Source organism: Amblyomma americanum, chromosome 1 (assembly GCF_052857255.1).
Source record: "Amblyomma americanum isolate KBUSLIRL-KWMA chromosome 1, ASM5285725v1, whole genome shotgun sequence".
NCBI classification, from domain to species: domain Eukaryota; kingdom Metazoa; phylum Arthropoda; class Arachnida; order Ixodida; family Ixodidae; genus Amblyomma; species Amblyomma americanum.
The window spans coordinates 3,261,051-3,284,796 of record NC_135497.1 but is presented as its reverse complement, the minus strand read 5'-3'; the positions used below and the strand labels follow the sequence as shown (position 1 = coordinate 3,284,796).

The following is a 23,746-nucleotide window of genomic DNA, read 5'->3' as shown; positions in this document are numbered from 1 at the left end:
CAAGCGCTGAAAGTTTTAGGGCATAAACCTTTCTTGGCTCATGAGTGGCGTGGACAGAAGTTGTAGACGGATGTTGTACGCAATAGCTGTCAATCATAAGTTGCATGGTAAATAAAACAAAAATGCAATAGTACATTAAGCAACAGTTCTTAGGCAACATGTATGTAATAAAATAAAAAAGCACAAATAAAAACAAATAATAATAAAAAGAAAACAAACACAATCACAAAATGGGGGGGGGAGAGAGAGAGAATAAAGGGAAAGGCTTTTGCATTTCCGCTCGTAAGCAGACTTAAGTGCAATTCTGTAATGTTTTCTCTGTTATCTCTAGTGGGCTGTGCCACCCCTGCATCGTGGATGTGCTGGAGTTTGTGTCCATTGCCTCACTGGGATGTGGGCCTGCTGCGATGGGGAGGTTGTTTAGGCTGCTGACTCAAGAGCTGGCAGGCCCTTTCCTAGGAGACGGCAGGGTGGCTGCATCTGCAGGGGGCGCGGATGGCCCTGCCATGGGCTCACTGTGAGTGACAGGTGCCGAAGCCCGGTGTGGTGCCCCACCCCGTCACACCACATTGACAAAATTTGTTTTTGCACTGAAAGAGAGCATGCCGATGGCATGTGAGAGTCACTGACGTGCTTCTTTGAACGAAATGTTTTCTATTGCTTTCACAGTAATTATTTCTTTTTTCAGTTTTCCATTCTGGGCAGGGTTTTGGGATCTCCTCGACAGTTAATGCAGCATGGTGCAGTTTCACAGGTCTCAGATATGTGATCATGTGAGGCGCATTTCACGCATGTTTTGCGGCCACGGAAACTCTGCGAGCCATGACCGTATTGCTGGCAGTTGAAGCATCGTCATGGGTTCGGTATGCAGTGGCAGACATTTATTTTCAAATAACCAACTTCTATCACTTCGGGGAGTGTACTTGAGTTGAAAGTGAGGACAAGATACTTTGTTGGTATTTTGTTTTCTTTCCTGATTGTGATGTAGTAGACATTGATGACATTTTGGTCTTTGGGACCCTCCAGCTTTTTCCGTTTCGGTGAGTTTGAGAAAGTCAGGTTCAGAGATCACGCCCCAAACGGTGTTAAGGATCTGTGTTGAGATTGGGGCTTCCCCAATTGACGCTATGTTGGATAGTTTGGAATATTGGGCATTGTCTTTCAGTTCTAGTAAGAGGTAGCCACCACGCATTTTTTTTTTTTTAGCTTGTAGCTCATGCCAAAGGCATCGGTCAAGCTTTTTGCTACCAAGAATGGGGATATTGATAGAGCAGTTTTTCATCTCTCTTCATTGTGCAGAACATGGAATTATGGTATTATTTCTTTCGATTTCTGGAAGTACTGAAAAGTTGCCTCGGTCCACCCTCTTTTGTGAGGCATCATTTTGTGGGAAAGGGGGAGTCATAAAATATATGTACCGTTTGGCTAAGGAGCCCAACAAGGGGACGGGACAGAACTTGAAGTCCTGCCCACGCCAGCTGTACACCCGATGTACAGCTAGCTGTACAGCGGATGCTCGGGAGCCTGTGGTGTCGCAACTCACCATCATCTACATGTTGCAGATGCCAATGTGGGCCCATGGATGCGTGAGGTGTTTTTATTTCCTAGTCGAACCTAGCGCCTACATAAGCCATGTTGAGGCAATACACACACCTGTTAGTCAGCACCTGTGTTTGCGTCCTTTTCTTGTCTCGTCCAAGTAGCTAGTATGCAAATAGCCAGCAATTACGTATTAAGAAGTCACCTATTTATAGGAAGCTTCAATGCCCTTGGTTTCCCACTGCATAGTCACTGCAAGATATGCTAGTTCAACAGTGCACTTTTCCCACCACTGAGGTAGACAAGTTGCTGGACAGTTGCCATCTCCATCACTTCCCACACTGGACAGCACGAGCCACGAAGCAAATGGCACTCTGCTCGTTTCCCACTGCAAGCACTTACCAAGGTGCATTCGCTTGCGGCCTTTGTGATGAGGAATCAAGACGGGACAAGCCGTGAAGTTGGGATCAATCAGGTTCTCCATGCGGTAAGCCTGCCAACACATTAAGAAAGGCAGCTGTGACTCAACAGTGGGGCACTGGAAAAGGCCACTTACCACAGGGTCAAACTGCACTTGGTCCGGAAAACATGAAAAACAAGAAAGTGGGAGCCAGGTCAAAGAGCAGCAAACGAATAGCGCGCTGGCGGCATTTTCTCAAAGCCAAAAGTGACCCCAGGAGATACTGATGGCCAACAGTTGAAGCAGCGACTGCACTGCCCCTAAAACTCAGGCACCCTTCCCTCCCCCTTTGCACGAAAAAGGCACTGCTGCATACGTGCACACCATGGCAGCACAGGAGGAACCCCCCCCCCCAGTCCTTTACCGGATGGAAGATGTTGAAGAAGGCCGGGCAAGTGGGCAGCTTGAAGTCTTCACCCAGAGCCTCATTGCCACGCACCACCAGAAACATTGCAATGGGAGATCCCAGGGCGAAGAAGCAGCTGGGGTGGAAGTTGATTCTGCACAACAAACACACTCTCTGTACTTTCCAATTCTTAAGGGGACAGGGTATTTTACATGAGGATCTACTGGGGTTAGAGTGGTCACATTGGTACCACTGTAACCAGGTTTCCATGCTCTTTACTGAATCACAATTAATGCTTAATTAATATCTGTTATTTTTGCTCACTTCTTTGCTGAACCCTCCCAAATTTCAAGCCGACTATAAACATTTGAATAGACTAAAATTCAATGCATAATAGGTCATTTAACTGAAAGAACTTCAGTAGTTTCGACATTATAAATTTTTATATGCTTCACTGCTATACCAAACTTGCAGATAGCCCGGTGTGATGATAAAACGTGGCAAGAGCCTGCAGACACTTTCAAGTTTTCCCCAAAGGAATGGTTGATGCATTGACATTCCCAAATATTTTTAGCTGCCTGATTTTTTTCTACACAAAATGTTATATCCACACTTGCATAATGTAATCATTATCGTTATGTCAAATTAGTGACTGAGTGAAGAAATGGGAGAGTAATTCAGACATATAGAAATGTCACTGCCTATGGAATTTATCAAGGAACACAATGCAACAAACTGCATGAAAATCCGTGAAGCCATTGTCATGCTATGCGTTCTGCAAGCAGGGCAGTCAAGCGAGAAAACACTCGAGAAAACGGGGATTTTCATGGAAATTCCAGCCAGTTTTTGCTACCTATGGTCACAAAAGCATTTTCTTAGTCATTTCAGGGTTGTTTTTGGGGAACATTTTTTGGGAAATCAGCAAAAAAACCTTATAGATACCAAATCTGGCGTTTTCTAAGATCTGATTTTTTTCTAGGTTTTCACGACTTGAGCCCCACATCCCCCCTAAGCTGAAAAAAAAAAGGGAAAAGCAGAAACGATAAAAGTATGCTGAAGTGAGTGAGTTTTCGAAATTTTACTTTAACGAAAAAAGGTCAGTATTCTTGGCATGGAAGGCTTAGCTAGCTGGCTGTTGTTGACTAAGTAGGAAAGCCAGGGGCATTTGCGGCAGTGGTGTTCTGTATCGAAAGCTACACTAGGCTAGTCAGCAGCGCATTTCAGGCAGTTCGCGCTAGTCACTTCTGCGCACATGCTGTAACCATGGCAACCAGCTGCGCCGAGCCGCAGGTGTTCGCCGCGTGGCGTCACCTTGCCGGTCTCCGCGGAGCACCCAGTGTGACGTCATCACTTAGCTATGTGCCTCACTGCGCATGCGCTATGCTCTTAGCAGCCACTCGCCTTGGGAGAAGGCACAATGGAAAAAGACACGGCTGCTTGGAGGTGAAGACGCTTGGCGAGACGTTCTTCACATACCTCGGACATCTCCGACACGCGCTCAGCTCTCCGTGCTTCATTCTTACATGGACCTCATGCCTCACATGCCTTACATTGCCTCATGCTAGGCAATGACTTTGGGGTCGGTAGAAGCAACCTCCCGTAGGCTCTGAAGATGCTGCTTGCTATACACGCGGCCACCAGCCGCGTCCTCTTCTTCCATTGTGCTTTCTCCCAAGGCGTGCAACCGCTCCGCGGCTTATATCCTCCGCTGCGGCACAGCCGCTAAGAGCTAGAATGTTGTAAACGCCAACGCCAACGAACACCAACAGCGTTCGCTTTGTATATCCTGGATTAGCTGAGCTAATTCACATTCATTTTTTCGATCAGCAGCACAGTTGCGCTCTGTGAGGTAGTGCTCCGCTCTGCAGACTGGGAAGCACTACCTCCACACCGCTTGCTAGCTAAGCACTGTTCATCACCCGCTTAGAGCATTTAAGTAGGTTTACCAACAGCATGTTGGACACTGACAAGATCGCACTGCCCAGATCGCACTGCTGCCGGCCAGGACCATCGATGGACGCACTGCGCATGCTGGCCGAGAGGCAGGCGCGTTGAATCCCCTGGATCGCTCGTTTGATAGCCGTATCAACGACAGGACACTACCGCCATCGTTCCGGTCCCTTCCGCGCGTGGTCCGCCCACATCAGCTGACCCAGGCGATGACGTCAACAGAAGCGCGTCAACGCAGCTATATATTCAAGAGCCCCACCGACCAACACTTCAGTGGACTTGGTGGCACCGGACGAGCAGGGATGCTCATTCATTTCTTCTTCGTTGCCCAGGTTGGTGATAAATACACAGTTTATTCTATCCGGGATGATTCCCGTGCCTTGATGGTGCTACCAAGTCCACAGTTTCTTGTTTCCACATTGGTGGAATGTGTTGATGTAATTAGTCTGCTGCTACTAACATCCGGTGACGTGGAATTAAACCCGGGACCGAGCTCTGACTCGGACTCAGAGTCTAGCTCTAACAGTGAAATGTTGAAAAGAATTCTTAAAGAACAGACGAAAACCAACAAAGTTTTGAGGCAGCTAACATCGAATCTGAAGCAAGTAGAATCAACAGTCAGTAGTATTCAAGACAGGATTACGGTAATCGAGACGGAAATGAGCCGATTGAAGCAGTGTGAAAAGAAAATAGCAGAATGCGAGGTAGTCTGTACGAATGCCAATATACAGGTGTTGGACATGGCAGCCAAGCTAGATGATCTAGAAAACAGGAGCAGACGTAATAACCTTCCCATATACGGGGTAAAAGAGGAGCCGGAGGAAGACGCAAAAGTACTCGAGGGTAAAGTCAAGCAAGGAATTTTTAAAGACATCCTTGAAGTAGAAGTATCCTCAATAGAAAGAATACATCGAATCGGAAACTCCAACAGCAAACGCTGCCGACCGATCATGTTAAGATTTTTTGACTTTTCTGAAAAAGCTAAGATTCTGTCTAGTTGTTTTAAACTGAAAGGATCAGACTTCTCTATAAGTGAGGACTTTTCGAAGAGAGTGAGAGACATACGAGCAAACCTTTGGCGTTCTGCAGCGGAAGAAAAAGCGAATGGAGCGAAAGTGTCACTGGTATTCGATAAGCTGAAAGTGGACGGAAAGGTGTACATTTGGAATTCACAACAGAATTGTAGAATGGAGGCACCTCGCTTAGGTGCTTCTGCACTTGACAAACCAAATGTCTGCAGAATGGAGGCAACTAGCTCAGACGCCTCTGCACCTGAGAAAAAGAAAGCCCGAGGCAAAAAATGACAAACAAGCCATAAAGTTCTCAGAGTCGTATCCCTCAACGCTCGAAGTATACTTAACAAACTCAGTCTTCTTGAAGGCATAATACTGTCTTATCAGCCACATATTCTGGTCATCAGCGAAACGTGGTTGCACGCTGAAGTGCGCGACTCGGACATAATCCCGCCTTCGTACAAACTTATCCGCAAAGACCGAGGCGCAAGAGGTGGAGGAGTCGCGATAGCAATAAAAAAACGACATTAAATTTTCCCGCCTGGAGGACATTGATGGTCATGAAAGCATATGGTGTAATATAGAATACGCGGGCAAACGCATACTCCTCGGAGGCGTGTACCGACCACCCAATGCTCCCCCCGAGTATCTCGAAGTAATGCACGACTACCTCATGCAATGTACCAACTCACGATCCAAAATAATCATTACAGGAGACTTTAACTTGCCTGGAATCAATTGGTCAGACATGTCACACGACAACAAGGAAGTGAAAAGCGCTGAAATGCTGTTACTAAGTACCTTTAGTTTTTCATTAAAACAATTAGTAACTTCTGATACTCGTACTGTCGGGTGTTGCTCTTCTCTACTCGACCTTATGCTTGTTAGCAATTCACTTCAAGATTGTTCCGTAAATGTAGCTCATGGAATCTCAGATCATAAGATGTTAATCCTAGCATGTCCGTTGCATGTTTCAACTAAGACTGTGAAACCATCTGTCACTTTTGTTAAAGATTACGAGCGGGCAGATGACACTTCTGTTTTTGCTCGCCTGGAATCTTGTTACCCAGCATTTGAAGCACTCAATGACGTATGTGAAATGTGGTCCTATTTCAAAAAAACTGTTCACTTCTGCGAAAAGCAGTACATTCCTTTGAGGAAAAAACGTGTGAACCGAGAATATCCGTGGATAACGCGAGAAATTATCCATCTGAAAAGAAAGATTAAGCGGCGGCGCAAGCGTTGCCTATCAAGCAACCTTGCATGCCTTGTCAGTACACTCAAAGGTAAAATTCGAGCTGCGAAAACACGTTTCTTCTCGGAGACGTTACCGTCATTTATGAAGCATGACCCGGCAAAGTTTTGGCGCTACTTAGCATGCGAGCAATCCACAGTTTCTGAAATAAAAACGTCCAGTGAAACTATAACCAACACTGCCGCTATTGCTACCAAATTTAACTCGTTCTTTCAGTCTGTTTTCTCACGCTCGGTTTCAGGTGCTTCCCTTGATTCTTACTCCATCACTCATCCCATGTCAGAAATAAACATTAGTGAAGACTGCATTTTCTGCCTGCTGAGCAATCTAGACGTAAAGAAATCTCCGGGGCCTGATGACATCTCAAATAATTTCCTGAACAGATACGCCTTCTGGGTTTCCAAATATTTGTTCCGAATTTTCACTCTGTCGTTGCAAACCCTAACAGTCCCGGATGACTGGCTCAGGGCTAAAGTAGTTCCAATTCATAAAGGCGGTCCCAAAAATGAACTAAACAACTACAGACCGGTCTCGCTAACAAGCTCTACTTGTAAAATACTCGAACATATTATTTACAAAGCAATTATTAACCACTTAGAGGTTAACAACCTCCTCTACAGTAGGCAACATGGCTTTAGGTCGAAATTATCAACAACCACACGATATCGCAAGCGCCCTTAATGTAAGGAGTCAGTTAGACGCCATTTTTTTAGACTTCTCTAAGGCATTTGATTTAGTTCCTCACCTAGATTTAATAACAAAACTGCAGGCTATAGGGATCGAAATCACTATCATTTCATGGGTTGAGTGCTTTTTGAAAAATCGTAAACAGTGCGTCAAACTGAAAAGTTCCGAATCTGATAATTTGGATGTCTACTCAGGTGTACCACAGGGTTCAGTCCTCGCCCCCTTATTGTTTTTAATATATATCAATGATATTTATCTATGCGTTGACCCTGAGGTACAAATTCGGCTCTTTGCGGACGACTGCGTGGTATATAAGGAAATAGACACCATTAATGATCAAATTAAACTAAATGAATCTCTATCGTCTATTCAGTCTTGGTGCACTAGGTGGGGAATGAGACTTAATGCCACCAAAACAAAGAGCATAACTTTCAGTAAGAAAAAAAAGCCACTAGATTTTTTATACACTATAACTAATGTTCCTGTCGAGAGAACTAATAACATTAAATACCTAGGAGTGACACTATCCAGCAATCTATGCTGGGAACAGCACATTAAAAACATATGTCATAAGGCCCAAGGTAAGCTGTATTTCCTTAGAAGAAGATTACGCAACGCACCTCCTAACGTGAAACTTAATGCGTATAAAACACTCGTAAGACCGACCTTAGAATACGCGGATCTTATTTGGAGCCCACACCAAAAATATTTGATAGGCAAGCTGGAACGTATTCAAAACCTAGCAGTACGCTTCATATACTCAAATTTTTCTAGACATTCTAGCGTATCTAACCTACTTCACAAAGCAGATCTTCACACCTTAGCACAGCGCAGAATAACATCAAGGCTTAAATTTCTGTACTTACTTTATTACGGTCATTTGAACATCTCAAGAGAAACATACCTCCAGGAACCATTCCGTCACTCTTCAAGAAATAACCATGAAAAAGCACTTCATCAACCCATAAGCCACATTAATGCTCATAAATATTCTTTATTCCCATCGGCTATTTTTTGCTGGAATAAACTACCACCGGCTGCTGTAAACTGCAACTCAATCGAATCATTCATAGAGCATGTTAACAGAGTTGAATCACTGTCAGTACCACCGTGATGAACCTATGTCGCCCAATTTCCATTTGTATTTTCTTTGCAATTACATGTGTTTCCTTTTCAACCCGCTAGTTTCTTCTCCTGGCTTTGACGTCATTAGTACCCTGTGCCACTATAGCGATGAAATGTTATTTTTGTACCCTTGTACTTTACGTATTCCCTTTGTTTTATATTCCCTCCTTGTAACCACTCCTGCATGGGCCCGAGAAGGGCCTGCAGTATCTGTAAATAAATAAAATAAAAAATAGGCATCATGAAAAAGTATGTTCTGGCTGCCATGACGACTGAACGACTGTTGCATCGCAGCCATCAACGTACAGACTATGTGACACCCCACCCCTCGCTTTAATGCCACATGCCAACCTAGTTCTTAGAAGCAAACTTCTACTTCTGTTTTTGGCTGCCGACTATCTGACGATGGCAATTCCTACCACAAGCACAAGTGCTAACATTTGTATTACTGGACAATATTTACAATTTATCAAATATTACTGGTAAATAAACTGCTCATGCTGACAAAAATGCCGAGATGGACTCTAATTTACTTTTGAAAGCACAGGATTACAGCTGAAATCATCAAAAAAAGTCAGTAACTGATCCGTGGAAAATATAATCTCCAAAAAAAAAAAACATTAAAGTTGCATTCTCAAATTAACACACACAAAAAGCATGCCGAATTTTAAAAAAATAAAAACTGGAAAGTCCAGCACCCAGATATACTGAATAGAGATCTGCCGAAAGCAAGAAAAATTTCATTACTTCTCTAATAGTGCCAACAGAAAAAACAAAACAAACCACTAATCTATCTCCTGAGTGGAATTTTTTCGCAACATCTCATGGCAAGAGCACTTGCACATTCTTGGAGGCGCAGTACAATGGCTAGCACCAAGGGCAAGCCTTCAAAGGCCTTATGAAGGTCTTATCCTGACACGCCATCACAAGGTCAGAAAATAACACATAAAGGACACTGAAGTCACCAGGATTTCAGAAAGCGCTGTCCAAGAAAGGTCCCTCAGAAAGGCATTACACCATTTTACGCTGTCATCTATCCTACTCCACGACTCAAAGCAGGTGTAAGCAAGCATCTCTGGCCCCATTCAGTAGTAGTTGTGCAGTGCTTTTTTCGTACTGGCAAGGGAAGACATGGCGGCAGCTTTTCGAATTTGTTGTGCTTCTCGAAGATATTCTATAGATGCATTCTATTCAATACATTCTAACCACCATACTTACTGGGGCCACTTTGGTTTGCAACCTATGCTGAACCCTTCTCAGCACCTGACTGCAACAGATGTGCCACTGGTAGGACACAATGCCTGATTATTACGCAAATAACTGCAGTTACAGACTCCCGGCAGAATGCACTTTTACTGTGCCAATGATACCACCAGTGACTGTGCAAACACACACACTGGGGCTCTCGGTGGGGAATACGCGGCAGACCAGGACTTTCAACAGCGCCGCCGCCATGTTGTGCAGAGGGGCAGTACAAGGGAACGGTGACCAGCAGTACAGACACTTAATTCAAAACATTTTTTTTTGCCCACAATAAAAATTGCTCTCATGAAAACAGCTGAGACCAATGCCAATAATAAGGGCCATCAAACGCATTGTCTTATATTTTTCCCTGGACCACCTCGGTGAAATTTCCAGCTGAATATGTGACAAAAACACGCCACTTTTTTTAATGAAACACAGCCTGTTGTAATAAGGTTCAAACTTTTTTTTTTAAATGTTCTACACGTCTTGCATAGCTGCAAAAAAAAATTTTATAGTGCTCACAAGAAAAAGAAAACATCTGCAAAAAATTGCAAAAATGGTGCAATTCCTCTAAAATCGTGTACTAAAAACATATCCCCTTCAGGCGCTATGTCCATTTAAGTAGATGTGACCTAAACCTCCTCATATTTTCGCATACAAGCCAAATTTCCATAGTTTGAATTCCGAAGCCCTTAACATTTTGAACCTCCCCATTAAGTTTGTGGCACCATATCTTGCAGCTACAGCGAAATGTGTTTGTAAATAACAAGTAAAGATGGACATCATGATGTATTATGGAGGTATAAGTAGCTTTTATTTTGGCACGCTCTCTTTTCAAATGGTTACGAATTACGGAATTTACCGTTCAGGATGCGTCAATCAGTTAATGTAGAAATGGCACACCAATTTTCATTGTCATAGACGAAGAAAAAGTGCTGTATTGGACGTTCCGTGCTGTGGCCACAAGCATGGCGCCTTAATGCCAAAAATATCAAAGTGGCGTCCGCGGCTTTGATGAAGGCTAAACGCAAAAGGCGCACGTGTGCTGTGCGATGCCAGTGGACGTCAAAGATCGGCAGGTGGTCGAAATTATCCCGGATACCTCCACTACAGCACCTCTTTCTTCTCTCACTCCGTCCTTTATCCCTTCCCTTACAGCAGGTGCCAACCAAGATCTGAGACAGATACTGCGCCATTTCCTTTCCTCAAAAATCAATTTTCGTTTTCTGCCCACTATGCGCCATTTTTAGTGAGCAAGTGTGGAACGAATTGGGCTTATTGCTTACAGCTGCTCAAAGCCATGCTTCCACAAGAAGCAAGTATAAAAATAGCCGATGGAGAAGCACCTCCAAAGAAGTGCGGCCGACCGAGCAATGAAGGCTCTCTACAAAGAAGCCTCACAATGCCCCTACTGACAAACACAGTTCGCATGTTGGAAGCAACCATTCCTTCTGAACACCCCAAAGGCACAATGGAGCAGACCGTGTGAAGGCTATACAACTCTTAGTTCGTGAGTGTGTGCGGTAACTGAGCAAAGAGCTTAACGGCTTCGCAGAATACACATGGCATGGCGCTCATGGGTCGAAGAAAGACAACTTCAGTTCTTCCCGCCATTTTGCGCGTTTTTCTTTTTCTCTGTCCATTCTTTCAGTGTCCTCCTTTACCAGACTCCCAGCTCATGTTCACCAAATTTATTACAACCACATGCGACAGCTTTTCCATACTTCGGCCTATTGTTACAGCACTCCCACTCCACACCTGGTTCCCTCCTTTCAGGGTCTTTCTTGCTTAGCTGCATGTTCCTCTCCACTCTTGTATATTTCTACTGTGTGCGATAAAGGTGACATGCCCGCTTTGGTTCCTTTCAACCATGCAGGCCTTGTTCTGGTCACAGGCAGTACATTTCTTTAACCTGTGTTCAGACTGCTCTGTTTATTTTCGAGTCGCTGTCCATATTAATGGGACAAAAATAGTGGTCCTTTATACGCCATGAGCCCAGTGTCAGCTGCACCGCCTGTTGTCGCTTCTACGAAGTAGTGATGGGGCTGCTCCCACTCGCTTGCTGTCCACTGACCTCCCGCAGAAACTACATAATTGCATGTGCACAGGCTTTACGGAATTAATTGGACAAGCATGCTATTAATCTCAGAGGTGGGTTTAGCCTAGGAAACTATGATTTTCTTTCCTGCTGAATCCAGGTGTGCTGCCTTGTTTACGACGTGATATAAAGGATCATATATTGCCAGAAATTATCCCAGCAACCAGAACCACAGAAAGCCTTGCAGAAGACTTTAAGCAATACTTTTGTAATATAGGTCCAACTCTTGCCAAACAACTCACTGTGCACGAAGCCCCCAGCTCTCAGCACCTGTACTTCATTCTTTTGTTTATGATGACGTTACTCATAATGAAATCATTTCAACTGTTAAAACAATAACTGGAGGAAGAACACCAGGTGAAGATAAGAACCCCTTATTCGTCATTAAACAATGCATCGAGGAACTGGGCGAGCATTTCGCAAAATTATTTAATGCATCCTTCTACATGGCCACATATCCAGACGCATTTAAAATAGCGCAAGTCACTCCCATATACACGTCCGGTAGTAAGGATGGCATCCAGAACTACTGGCCAGTATCAATACTTATTGCCCTTAACACAGTTTTTGAGAAGTTATTGGTCACACATTTTACCCATTTTCTAGATAAACAAAATGTACTAGTAGACAACCAGCATGGGCTTAGGAAAAACAGATCTACTTCCACGGCTGTACAGTGTTCAAGTGAATTCATCGACAAAGCATCAAATAACCAAAAGTATGTAGTTGACATTTTTATTGATATTAAAAAATCATTTTGACACTGTTGACCATGACATGATATGGATTCAGAGGTCCAGCAAAGCAGTTTATCAAAAGCTATTTTTCTCGCCATAAGCAGTGTGTTAAAATTGACAAATCCATATCTAGTGTTCATTCCATCCTGTGTCGCGAGTCTCAGGGCTCGGTACTGGGACCATTACTCTTCTCTCTGTACATAAATGATCTGCCAGATGCTCTGAATTATACCTAAACTGTAATGTACTCGGAAGATACAGCCCTACTCTTCTATAGTCAGGAACCTAATATGGCTGAAAGGCACGCTAATAGTGATCTTTCTCTGATATGCCAGTGATGTTTACTAAATAAATTAACAATACGCACCTCGATGACTAAATAACAGCTTAACTGAGTTACGAATAGGCGCAAAGTCCCCCCGAATGAGTCGATCGACAGGTATATCTTGGTGTAACTCTTGATTCAGTTTTCAATTTTAATCCTCACTTAATTCGTGTAAGCAGAAAATTGAGAGGGGCTTGCTTTGTCCTAATAAAAGCTAGAAAGTTCTTCTCGCTTCACACACTGAAAATTTTGCATTATTGCCTTTTTCACGCCAATATGACTTACTCTATAGAGTCCTGGGGACTTACATATAACACGTACTTAAATCAAACAGTCACTTTAGAAAAAAAGAGTCCTTCGTATAATAACGCACAGTAAACTCAGATAGATCCGCTCTGCTCTTTCGTGACCTAGACATTACACCCTTCTTTGCTATGCGGGACTTTAAACTAGCTTGTGTGGTCATACAGAAACTAAACTAAGACAATCCACTACCATCATCTGTTTCCACTTATCCATCTCGTCCAACTAGAAATTTTTTCAATTGTCGTTTTGACCTTCCAGTTGTTAACAATGTGTACAGTAAAATAACTATTGCCTATGCCACTGCTATAATTTGGAATCAACTGCCTGCTAACATAAAAATATGTCAGTTTTGAATCACCAAAATAAAACAATTTTTCCGAAGCAACCCATGCTCGACTCCATTATACATACATACATACATACATACATACACACACACACACACACACACACACACACACACACACACGCACGCACGCACGCACGCACGCACGCACGCACGCACGCACGCACGCACGCACGCACGCACGCACGCACGCACGCACGCACGCACGCACGCACGCACGCACGCACGCACGCACGCACGCACGCACGCACGCACGCACGCACGCACGCACGCACGCACGCACGCACGCACGCACGCACGCACGCACGCACGCACGCACGCACGCATGCATGCATACATACATACATACATACATACATACATACATACATACATATTTTTTTTGTTCTCGTAACTATTGTATAATTTCTTGAGTATTTCACTTTTCTTTGTATATAACTACTGCATAACTGTTTCAGTACATGAATTTGATGTTAAATACTGAGTTGTCTCGCTATAATTATTTTTTGTATTTCTTGCATGGGCCGAAGTCTAGCCGAGAAGGCTAAGGGCCCAGATGATTCGCATGTATTTTTTACTAGCCGTGTGAATAAGACCGACCAACCGACCGACTGACCGATCGGAACTGAAATGACAGACAGACCGACAGGACTGACTGACTGACTGACTGATTATCACACCCATAAGGGTTATCTAATACATCCCACTTAAGATCGATAAAGATATTCGGTGAACAAAAACTTAAATCCAGGCCACCCATTTTGCCTGACCTTAGACTGCAGCATGTATGTTTACCTGTATTTAGAATGCAGATGTTATTGGACAAAATAAAATCTTCCATGACTTGGCCTCTACTGTCTGTTTGCTTCCCCATAAATGCGAGTGTGCATTAAAGGTCTCCTACTAATGTCTCCTACTATCAGATATGGCCACGGCAGTTGGCTTCAAAGTTCCTCTAACTCATGAAGTGTGAATTTGAGGTGTGGTGCGATATAAACAGAGCATACTGTGATGGTCTTGAAACTAAAAACAGTAACTGCAACAGCTTCTAGGTTTGGTTTCAGTTTGGTTTCACAAGTGGCAAAGCCACCTGGTACAACAGTTACGCTACCCTTCAGTTTACTGGAGTGCTTCCAGTCACAATGAAATACTTTAGATTTTTTGAGAATGTTCATGTTCTGCTAACCTAAGTTTGTCTTTTATAACATAAAGCTACAGGAGAGATTGAGCTAAGGATGTCTACTACATCGCTGTAATTATTTAACAGAACCCTGCAATTCCACTGGACTGCAAATACCATGTTTTATTGTTTTGTGATTTTACATGTAGGAATAATGTTTTGGACCTGTTATGCAGGTTTTCTCATTTTTGGTGCCCCCCCTTCTCCGACGTTGAAGGCGTGGAGATACTTGGTGCTGCATCCACTGCCTCTACAGTCTCACTGGAGGCCTTTGAAGAGGCTTGGAGGTGCACGTTTCTCAGACTTTCCCTCACATGGAGAAGCCTTCCGACCCTGAGGCTCATTCTTTAGGTGACAGTCCTGTCTCATCAGTGTGTGTGCTCTGGGCAGGCACTGCAGGCCGAGTCCTTTCATGCCACATCGGAGTATGGTGCCATCTTAACTGTGGTTAGCCACTTTCTTGCTTCCGAAAGGTGATATTCTCTTTTTCCACCACCGTGAGTATGGAGGGTGCCCTCCATTGCAGTCTGCGCAACGTGGTTCGGCGTTCCAGTTATCTATGGCAGCGCATTTTGCACAAGTTGGCTCTCCAGTACTGCAGCCTGGAGAGCCATACTTTTAACACGTAAAGCAGCAGTATGGGTTGAGAATCATATCCCATTTCAATGGGCTCAGGCAGAATACTAGAGGTCAGAATGAGATGCTTTGTCGGGATATCCTTGTTGTCCCTCTGGATTTTGATTCTCTTGAGGATTTCTGTTTCTCTTATTTGTATTAAATCATTCTCAGAAATAACTCCACGAACAGCGTCCAGAGACCTGTGTGGGCTTACATTTACTGCAATGTCACCAAAAGACAAGCTTGGACAATTTCTCTCACAGCAGTTTGTCACAGATTTCCACGAGAAGATCACCACTTGACATTTTGGTCATTTTATACCCTGGGCCTTATATGTCAGTATGATATTTAGTTACCAGGAAAGGTGAAATCTGCTGTGTTGTGCTGTGTGGGGTTTAGTGGTGCATAAGCATCTAAGGCTATCATGCGCCAATCTCAAGATATAAGAAAATTGTTTTCTGCAGAATTTTACAAAAATGCGAAAAACATTGGTGGTGTAAAGGACCTAAAAAATTATACTACCTCGTAATGCTGGGAAGGAAATTTTAAAATGGCTAGTATTAAAACCTTAAAAGAAGTTCATGTAACCTCAGCGGCCATCCTTGGCTGGGCAAGGATCCCAAGGCTCCCAACCAATCAAATAAAGACTTCAGCATTCTTCTTAGGAATGAGAAGGCAGCTGAGGTGTATAAAAAAGTGAAACAAAGCAGTGGATCAGAATATATAGTCTCTCGAGAAAACCTGATTCTCTTAAAAAGCTAAAAACACATGATATGTCAACAATTGCATTGTCGCTTAACACCAGTGTTGGGTGAAAAGAAATGCACTCATTGTAATATTGAATGAAGTACTTTTTCCTTATTTTTTCAAGTTTCATGAATGAGAATAGAATGTGATTAATACCCCTGCCACACGGCAAATCTAATGTCATTCCCATCGAATGACATTTGTTCGACTTAATGTCATTTATTCTGCGTGCTGCTACAGGGCCAAAAGTAATGCCATTTGCAAATGATGGCGATTGCGATGGAGAAAAAGTGCAGCATAAAAACATTTCGATCTATGCTTCAATATGTTTCGAAAAGTATTGTTTTGCGAATGGAAACCGATTTCAAAATTTTAATCCTCGTTTCAATAACGCGTTGATCACTGCTATCCACCAGGAGTCCAAGCCAAGCCAAGTTCAGCCAGCGGCGGCAGACAAATGGCGGACGTCACTACGTCGCTTTGTGCAATGGATTCGCGGCAGCGGAATGCGATCGCTGCGAGTCTATGCTTGCGAGCACAAAGAAGCAGCAGGCTGGCCCTGTACAAAGGCAGATTAGCGCAGCTGAGGGTAGCCATACGCCATCAAGAAGCAGTGAGCGCTGACCTTGAGGATCGACTTATCGCCAATGCCTTCGCGATAAGTGCAGCTATTGCTGAAAGTTTGCCAGCGGTGCCTCGAGAGCGATGGACATTCCAGAGGAGCGAAAGATGGTTTGAAGAAACTTTGCCGCACTTGGGTGAACTGCATTTTCGACAGCCAAAAAACATGCCTGCTCGTCCATTCCGGTTGGCTGGTAGCGAGAGTGACAGTTTTATTTTTTCTGCTGCTATTCGGTATTATTATATAAATAAATGAACGAACACAGAATTATACGGGCGTTGAAATATTATAATGCTTGTGTCGCGTTTAAAATTTATTTTCGGTGCATATTCTCACCAAGTCTCGGGTGTCGAGGGAACACATTAGCTCGGAGTTTGCTGGCGAATGAGTTCCCCAAACTCATTCGATACCTAATGTCGTTTTCATCGAATGTCATTATTATTTCTCGTGTGGCAGCAAACTAATGTCGTTTTGAACGAATGTCATTCGATGGAAATGACATTAAATTTGCCATCTGGCAGGGGTATAACTCTAAGTTCATCTCCACATTTTAACAAACTGGTTTCTCTTGTTTTGTGAGTAGGAAGCTGCGTGTAAGGTGTGTAAGTCCGATGTGGAGACGACATAAAATTACTTCTATAAAACGTTTCTGGTGTCTACAGGCCTTCCATTCACCCAGGGTGGGTTTTACAAAATGCAGCTTGTTAATTTCGTTGTCCCATGAGACCTGCCATTTTCCTCTCAGAGTTTATTTTTTACAAATTTCATACAGTCTTTATGAGGTATATCTACTTGTTTTATTTGCACATTATGGGCACGTGCAGCACATGCATCAGTGCTCTCGTTCCCGCTGATTCCCACGTGACTAGGGACCCAGCAGAACTTTACTGTACATCTTTGTGTTTCAGCTTTTATTATATTATGTATTGTCTCCTATTATGGGTTGAACTGCGTTTCTGGAATTAAGCGCTATAATTTCTTAAAAGCATAGTGCAAATGAAATAACTTCCTGTGTTTATACCATATGTGCAATAATTTTTTTAAGAGGCTCGTGCTTGCTCTGTCATTTCCTTTCGCTGTAGGTACGTGCCTTCCCATTTTTGTTAATTCATCAAATACCTCCATCCATGCGATGTTCAGAAAACAGAGCAGTAAAACTTTTTTGCAATGGCATATGATATGGGGGAGTGCTGATGAAGGTATATTCTATGCTAGACATAAATAGTAGGACACTGAGAAAATTACTTCTGATTAGGTGATGACGGAAGCGGTTTGCTTGTAATCTGTACCGTTTCAAGAGCGAGTATCAGACTTCAAGCACTGAGTGAATAGACTGCTCAGGCCAACCAGCTTTCTGCATGCACTGCAGACAATTTGCGCAGCACCGCAGCAGGCATGACATTCGCTATGTTCTCCTCTAAGGTTACAGTGCACATATGAACTAAAGCTTTGAGTGATCTGTTTACATTATAGGAAGTATACACTGCAGTACACGCTACAAAATACAAGCCATTGAGCAAAGCAAGAAACAGTGCTGGTGAGCAGGTCGACCGCGTTGCCACACTTGTTTTACGATATTAAAGAGCTAATTTCGTATCATGCAAACGTGTCCTCCAAAACAATGCATAGCTTCGCAGCAAAAGCTACCGTAATGTAATTATTATTTTGCTGTAGCCATGTAGGATGCAACGGCAGCACCACATGTGTGCTGGCCGCTCCACGCTTACGCGCCACGTGTAGCAGACGATGTGCCTGGCAGGAAGCAAGACTCGACTGCAGCACCGTTAGTTCTTGTGACCGCCACTTGGGACACTCTCCTCCGCTGGAAGGTATGGGGGTTCTGGTAACACTGGCTCAGGCGTCAGTAATTGTACCTTCAGTCAGCAGAGCAGGAAATAAAAATGCAGTCTGTGAATGAGGAAGAAACCTTCCTGTAAGTCAGCTTTCCTGCAATTCTACGAGTCTTCTATTCCACTGGTAGTGGAGGAGCGCTGTCATCGTGCAGGTTCCCTTTATACGCATGAAGTGAGTTGAAGAGCGACAGCATGAAACAGCTACTTAAGAACAGCACTGGTCTATTTGCCATCTCTTTTTCGCTCTCGGTTCTCCTGCGACTGATACTAGCGTCCTTTTTCCGACTTTTGCAGGTGCTCTGAAGGTGCGCAGCTGTTGCCAACTGTACGAGCAGATGTAAAAATTCACCGTCCCAAGTCCCACCCACCTCTACCCTCCTCATGCATTTACAACATGAAGAGTCAGCTTGTGCACTACTCACTTGGGGTAGCTCACGGACAGCTGGCCAGTGCCAGCCTCGCCCATGGCATAGTTGACTGAGGCCACACTCTCGCGCTTGCGGCCCACTTGCTGCTGCTGGGGTGCAGCCACCCTGGCTGGCTGCTGCAAGGGGAGGAAGGAAGCTGTAACTACTCCAGCACCAAACACTATGCACTAGCACCGTTGGTGTTTCACACTGCTTTTACACCACCAACAGCCTGAACCAGGCTTCTGATCCACCATGCCAAATTTGTTGATGTCTGCCCACATGTTTACTCATAAATTGGCTGCAGAAGCCATTGCACCACAATGTTTACTCAACCACAATGGCTGCAGAAGCCATTGCAATAGCCATCACCATCAAAATGAGTGACACCCAACACCACGGCACCCATATTTTACAGACTCCCAAGCCGCCTGCAGAGCCGATACGAGTGGAGATGTCCCGCGCAAGGCTCTCCGCGTTCTGGGCGGCCATCTCCAGTATGATCACGTCATTAGTTAGGTCCCAGGACATGCAGGTCTCGATAGCAATATTAGGGCAGATGCCCTAGCTCGAGATTACACCGACCGAGCGGGGCACACCGACTCTACTACCCCCTCTCAACCCATTTTTCAACCCGCCTAGAGACCCTCCGCCTAAATAGGCATCTCTAGCCCCGCCACATAAGAAACTTTCCCCGGCGGACTCCTACCACCTAAGACGCATCCAAACACTCACTTCCCCCAATCTCCACCACCTACACCGCATTCACCCAACATTACACGCAGATACATGTCCTTGGTGTGGCGGTATTCCCACATTCACGCACATAACATGGACAAGTTCAGCTAAACCGAACCACTCAAAGCCACACAACGCGGCGCTGAAGCAGTGGGAGGTGACACTGGCCAGCAGCACCTGGAAGACCAGGAGGCACTAGTCGCCATTGCCAAAGCACCGGCGGAAGCCACTGGAATCTTTGACTGAGGACCCCACCCACAATCCGCTCGTCTCTTTTCTACAAATAAATGTTTATTCTCTCTCTCTTGCAGAAATGTTTGCAAGGTGTATTTGATTGTCCCATGTTGACAGCAACGCTTTATTTGAATGTGACAGACCAAACGCCCGAAGCTACCGGTCGTTCTATGCAGCCGGTGCAAAGCGTATATGGCCAACAACAATTGCATGATAAAATAAGTAATTATTCCCCCTGGCTATCAGATTTTTAGAAGGGATCATGGTTCAAGGGGCAGGGGTTTCGCATTTATTACTAAGACATTCTTGCGGGTCACTGTCCTTGGCCAAATTCCTGATCATGAAAGCCTGTTTTTAAATGTGTCGTGAAGGGGCCTTGACCTTTTTATTATATGCAGTTTACCGTGCTCCAGAATCTGAACTCACATTTCTTGAAAGCTTATACAGTTGAACCTCGCTGCAAGGAAATTGACGTGGCGCGCAAAAAATTTCGTTGAGGCGAAAACAGCCCAAAAACACTGTCAGGTTGGACAGCATAGTCACAAAATATCATTTATTTCCAAAGAAGTCGGTCAGCTTCTTCTGCTTCTTTTTTTTTGCCGCTAGTGCCGTGGCGCGACTTTCGCACTCGGTGAGCAGTTGCATCACGACGTCATCATCGTGAGCACCAATAAATCTGCGGAGCACATCAAATGCTTCCATCACTTTTAGTGCAGATGGTGGTGCTAAATCCTCTGCGTCGCTGTCATCATGCGATGATGCGTCGCTGTGGCAAACTCCCTCGATTATGGCTTCATCTCTCAGCTCCTCGGAAGAAAGGAACTTCCGCTTCCCAGACAAATTCGCCATGCTCGTGTCGATTGCAGCGCACAAGCACGAGTGAAAAAAAACTTGGGCAAACGCACTGCTGCTGTTGCCAGGCTGATGCGTCCTTTGGCGACGGATTGGTTGCGGCTCTGGCTTGGAAGAAAATGGGAGCTTGCACCCGAGCCTTGTCGCAAGGCAGCCAGCCCGATTGTCATCACCACCAAGCAATGGCGGTCTTCATGTGCGTTTGAATGAGTGGATCAATTAGTTACAGCGAAAGCAGTGAAACAAAGCAGCGTGGACCTACGGAAGTACACAGATGGCCGGCGATATGCTTGTTTTATTGTAAGATAGATTTTTAAACCCAGCTTCGCAGAGCAGAAATCTCATTACGTGGAAACGCGGCCCAAAAATGGTTCGTTTTGATGAGAAATTTGTTCCATTGCTTTCTATGGTGAGCTGACGGGGAATTGGAAATATTTTGTTCAAGCGAAAATTTCGTTGAAGCGACGTTCGTTCTAGCGGTCTTCGACTGTATGATCACTTGGCTAGCCAAGCATGAAAAGGGTGTGATTATGACAGGGGATTTCAATTTACCAGGCTGGAACTGGGAGAGTTTAGCTTACCGGAGATGTGTTTCTGGTGCTGTAATTGTAGACATTATGTTAGCTTTAAACCTTAACCAAATTGTGTGTGACTGTACCTGTAAAGATGCCTTCTTAGATTTGTTTTTTGTCACTGAATTGATTTGTAATGGTGAACTGATAGTTGAACCTGATATTTCGGATCACCATTTGTTTTTCGTTTTTTCTTGTCCTGCTGATCCCATTGAGAGTATCCGAAATTTGTCTGTTGGGGCCTATGTCCATGATTTTGATCGTTCTGACGACACTTCTATTATTGATTATTTGGATGATGTGTTGCTGTGTACTAGCAAAGATGATGTACACAGCTTATGGGAATGTCTCAAGAAACGCATCTTATTTTCCAACGCAAATTTTGTACCTCGACAGAAAATCAGAAATAAGCGTCAAAACTCCTGGGTGAGCCGTGACATTATTCATACGAAGTGGAGGCTAAAACGTCTTGGGCGCCATCATTCTACATATTCTCAGTATTTGCAGAAATTAAAACAAGAATTAACACAAAAATTGTCTGCTTCAAAATGTCATTACTTTTAAGGTTACTCTTCCTATATTCATAAAAACAGATCCGAGCAAATTTTAGCGCTACCTTGGTCAACAAAAGGAAGTGTTAAGAGAAACCAGAAGTGATGATGGGAGCCTCATTAGCAATGGGAAGGAAATAGCTCAACCCTTTAATGGATACTTTCAAAGTGCTTTCGGAGGCCTTTCAGATATGGTTTTTGATGTGCTGAAACGATCCATCGATCCTAACGAAGTTCCTGTCATTTCCACAGAGGGGGTTCTCTCTTTGCTGTGTAAAATAAATATTCAGAAGGGTCACGGTCTTGCACGACATTCCAAATGGATGCTTTTTTAAAGCGTCATGTGCTCCGGGTCTAGGAGCATCTGGCTAAAATTTTCACATTGTCTCTTCAAACTAGTAAGTTGCTACAGGACTGTGTTGTACCGATCCAAAAAAAGGGGGATAAGTTGCTCACGACTAATTACCGGCCAGTATCAATGATTCCTACATCCAGTAAGCTTATAGAGCACATCATGGCCTGCTTTACAAATGACTTTTTAAATGAAAGGAATATCCTATCACCTTTTCAGCGTGTATTCAGGAAGGGTATGTCAACCATTACTCAAATAGCTATGACTAGTATTACAGTGCTGGATAACTCGGGACAGATCGATGCTCTTTTTTTTTTTGGAAATGGCAAAAGCTTTCGATAAGGTGCCACATTCAAAGCTCCTTAATAAATTGCAGTTAATTGGTCTTCTGCTGTATCTTGTTGAATGGGTCAGAGCATATTTAGGTGGTAGAACTCAGTCTGTTGATGGTGCATGGCACCCTTCCTGAATCGCTCGCTGTTACTTCTGGTGTTCCTCAGGGTAGTGTGTTATGACTATTGCTGTTCTTAATATATATAAATGGTTTAATACATACCATTCCACAGACTGTGTTAATAAAACTGTTCGCAAGATAACTGCATTGTATACAAAGAAATTTTAGCAGGGTGTGCTGCTGGACAAGTTGGCTTGACATTCTGAACATTGTAGCACTGGCAGACAAAGGGCGAAGAGACGACTGTGTTTCTCGTCCTCTCTTCATCCCTCGTCTGCCAGCACTACAATGTTCCGAATATAAAGAAATAATGTCCACTGGAGACCATCAACTGCTCCAAGAATCTTTGCTCAAAATATGTCACTGGCGAGAATGTAATATGGATTTAAACATAGACAAGAGTGTGCTTCTCCGAGTTAAAACGAAAAAAAAATTTTAGTAATTACCAATATCCTCTTCACAACAGTCACATTAGAGAGGTCTCAAAATAAAAATATCTAGGAATCACTCTTAACAACCGATTAAACTGGGGCACTCTTATCTCTGAGATCTGTTCAGCTGCTTTCTTGAAGCTTTGTTTCTTGAGCCTCAAATTAAAACATGCTCCTAGAAATACAGTAGAATCTCGGTGATACGAACCTGAAGGGGTGGCGAAAAAACTCGTATCATCCAAAATTTTTGTATCATCCAAACCAACAAAATTCTTATGCAGAAGCATGGAAAATGCATTCATACAGATCTGTTTATGGCTGACGGGATGTATTGATTGCTGCGCGGCCACAGCTCACTGCACGCGGTGCGCATGATATCGCGCGATTAGGGATCGCCACTTTGGTGATGTGCGAGCCGCACACCGCCGTTCACTGCGTGCGGTGCGTATGATATGCGATTGGCAATCGCGACGTCGGCGATGTATTGGCCGTGCACCGCCACTCACTGCGCATTGTGCGTATAGCACGATTAACGATCGCGAATTTGGTGATGTGCGGGCTGCACTTAGTGCTCGAGGGTGCGGTCGCGGCTCGTGCGTTAGCGTCATCCATACAGGCAAGGGAGAGAGTTTGGAACATCCGAAATTCCGCACACTGTACACAATGCACTCTGGCCGGGGAATTTCGCGAATTCGTGTCATCG

The 23,746-nt window shown here is 44.1% G+C and overlaps 1 protein-coding gene across 3 annotated transcripts in view; it reads right to left on the bottom strand.

Annotated features, from left to right (window-relative positions):
• PAPLA1 (Phosphatidic Acid Phospholipase A1) overlaps window positions 1-23,746 on the bottom strand; it is a 142,541-nt gene that overhangs the window by 70,005 nt on the left and 48,790 nt on the right. Inside the window, exons 5-8 of one of the 3 annotated variants that reach the window (XM_077642100.1) lie at window positions 18,875-18,989; window positions 2,364-2,499; window positions 2,096-2,107; window positions 1,942-2,032 (exon numbers count right to left, since the gene is read on the bottom strand). In XM_077642100.1, the coding sequence (XP_077498226.1) occupies window positions 1,942-2,032; window positions 2,096-2,107; window positions 2,364-2,499; window positions 18,875-18,989 (354 nt within the window). Of the gene's footprint in view, window positions 1-1,941; window positions 2,033-2,095; window positions 2,108-2,363; window positions 2,500-18,874; window positions 18,997-23,746 lie in introns of all 3 variants that reach the window. The other 2 variants (XM_077642094.1, XM_077642107.1) reach the window with 2 other exon arrangements.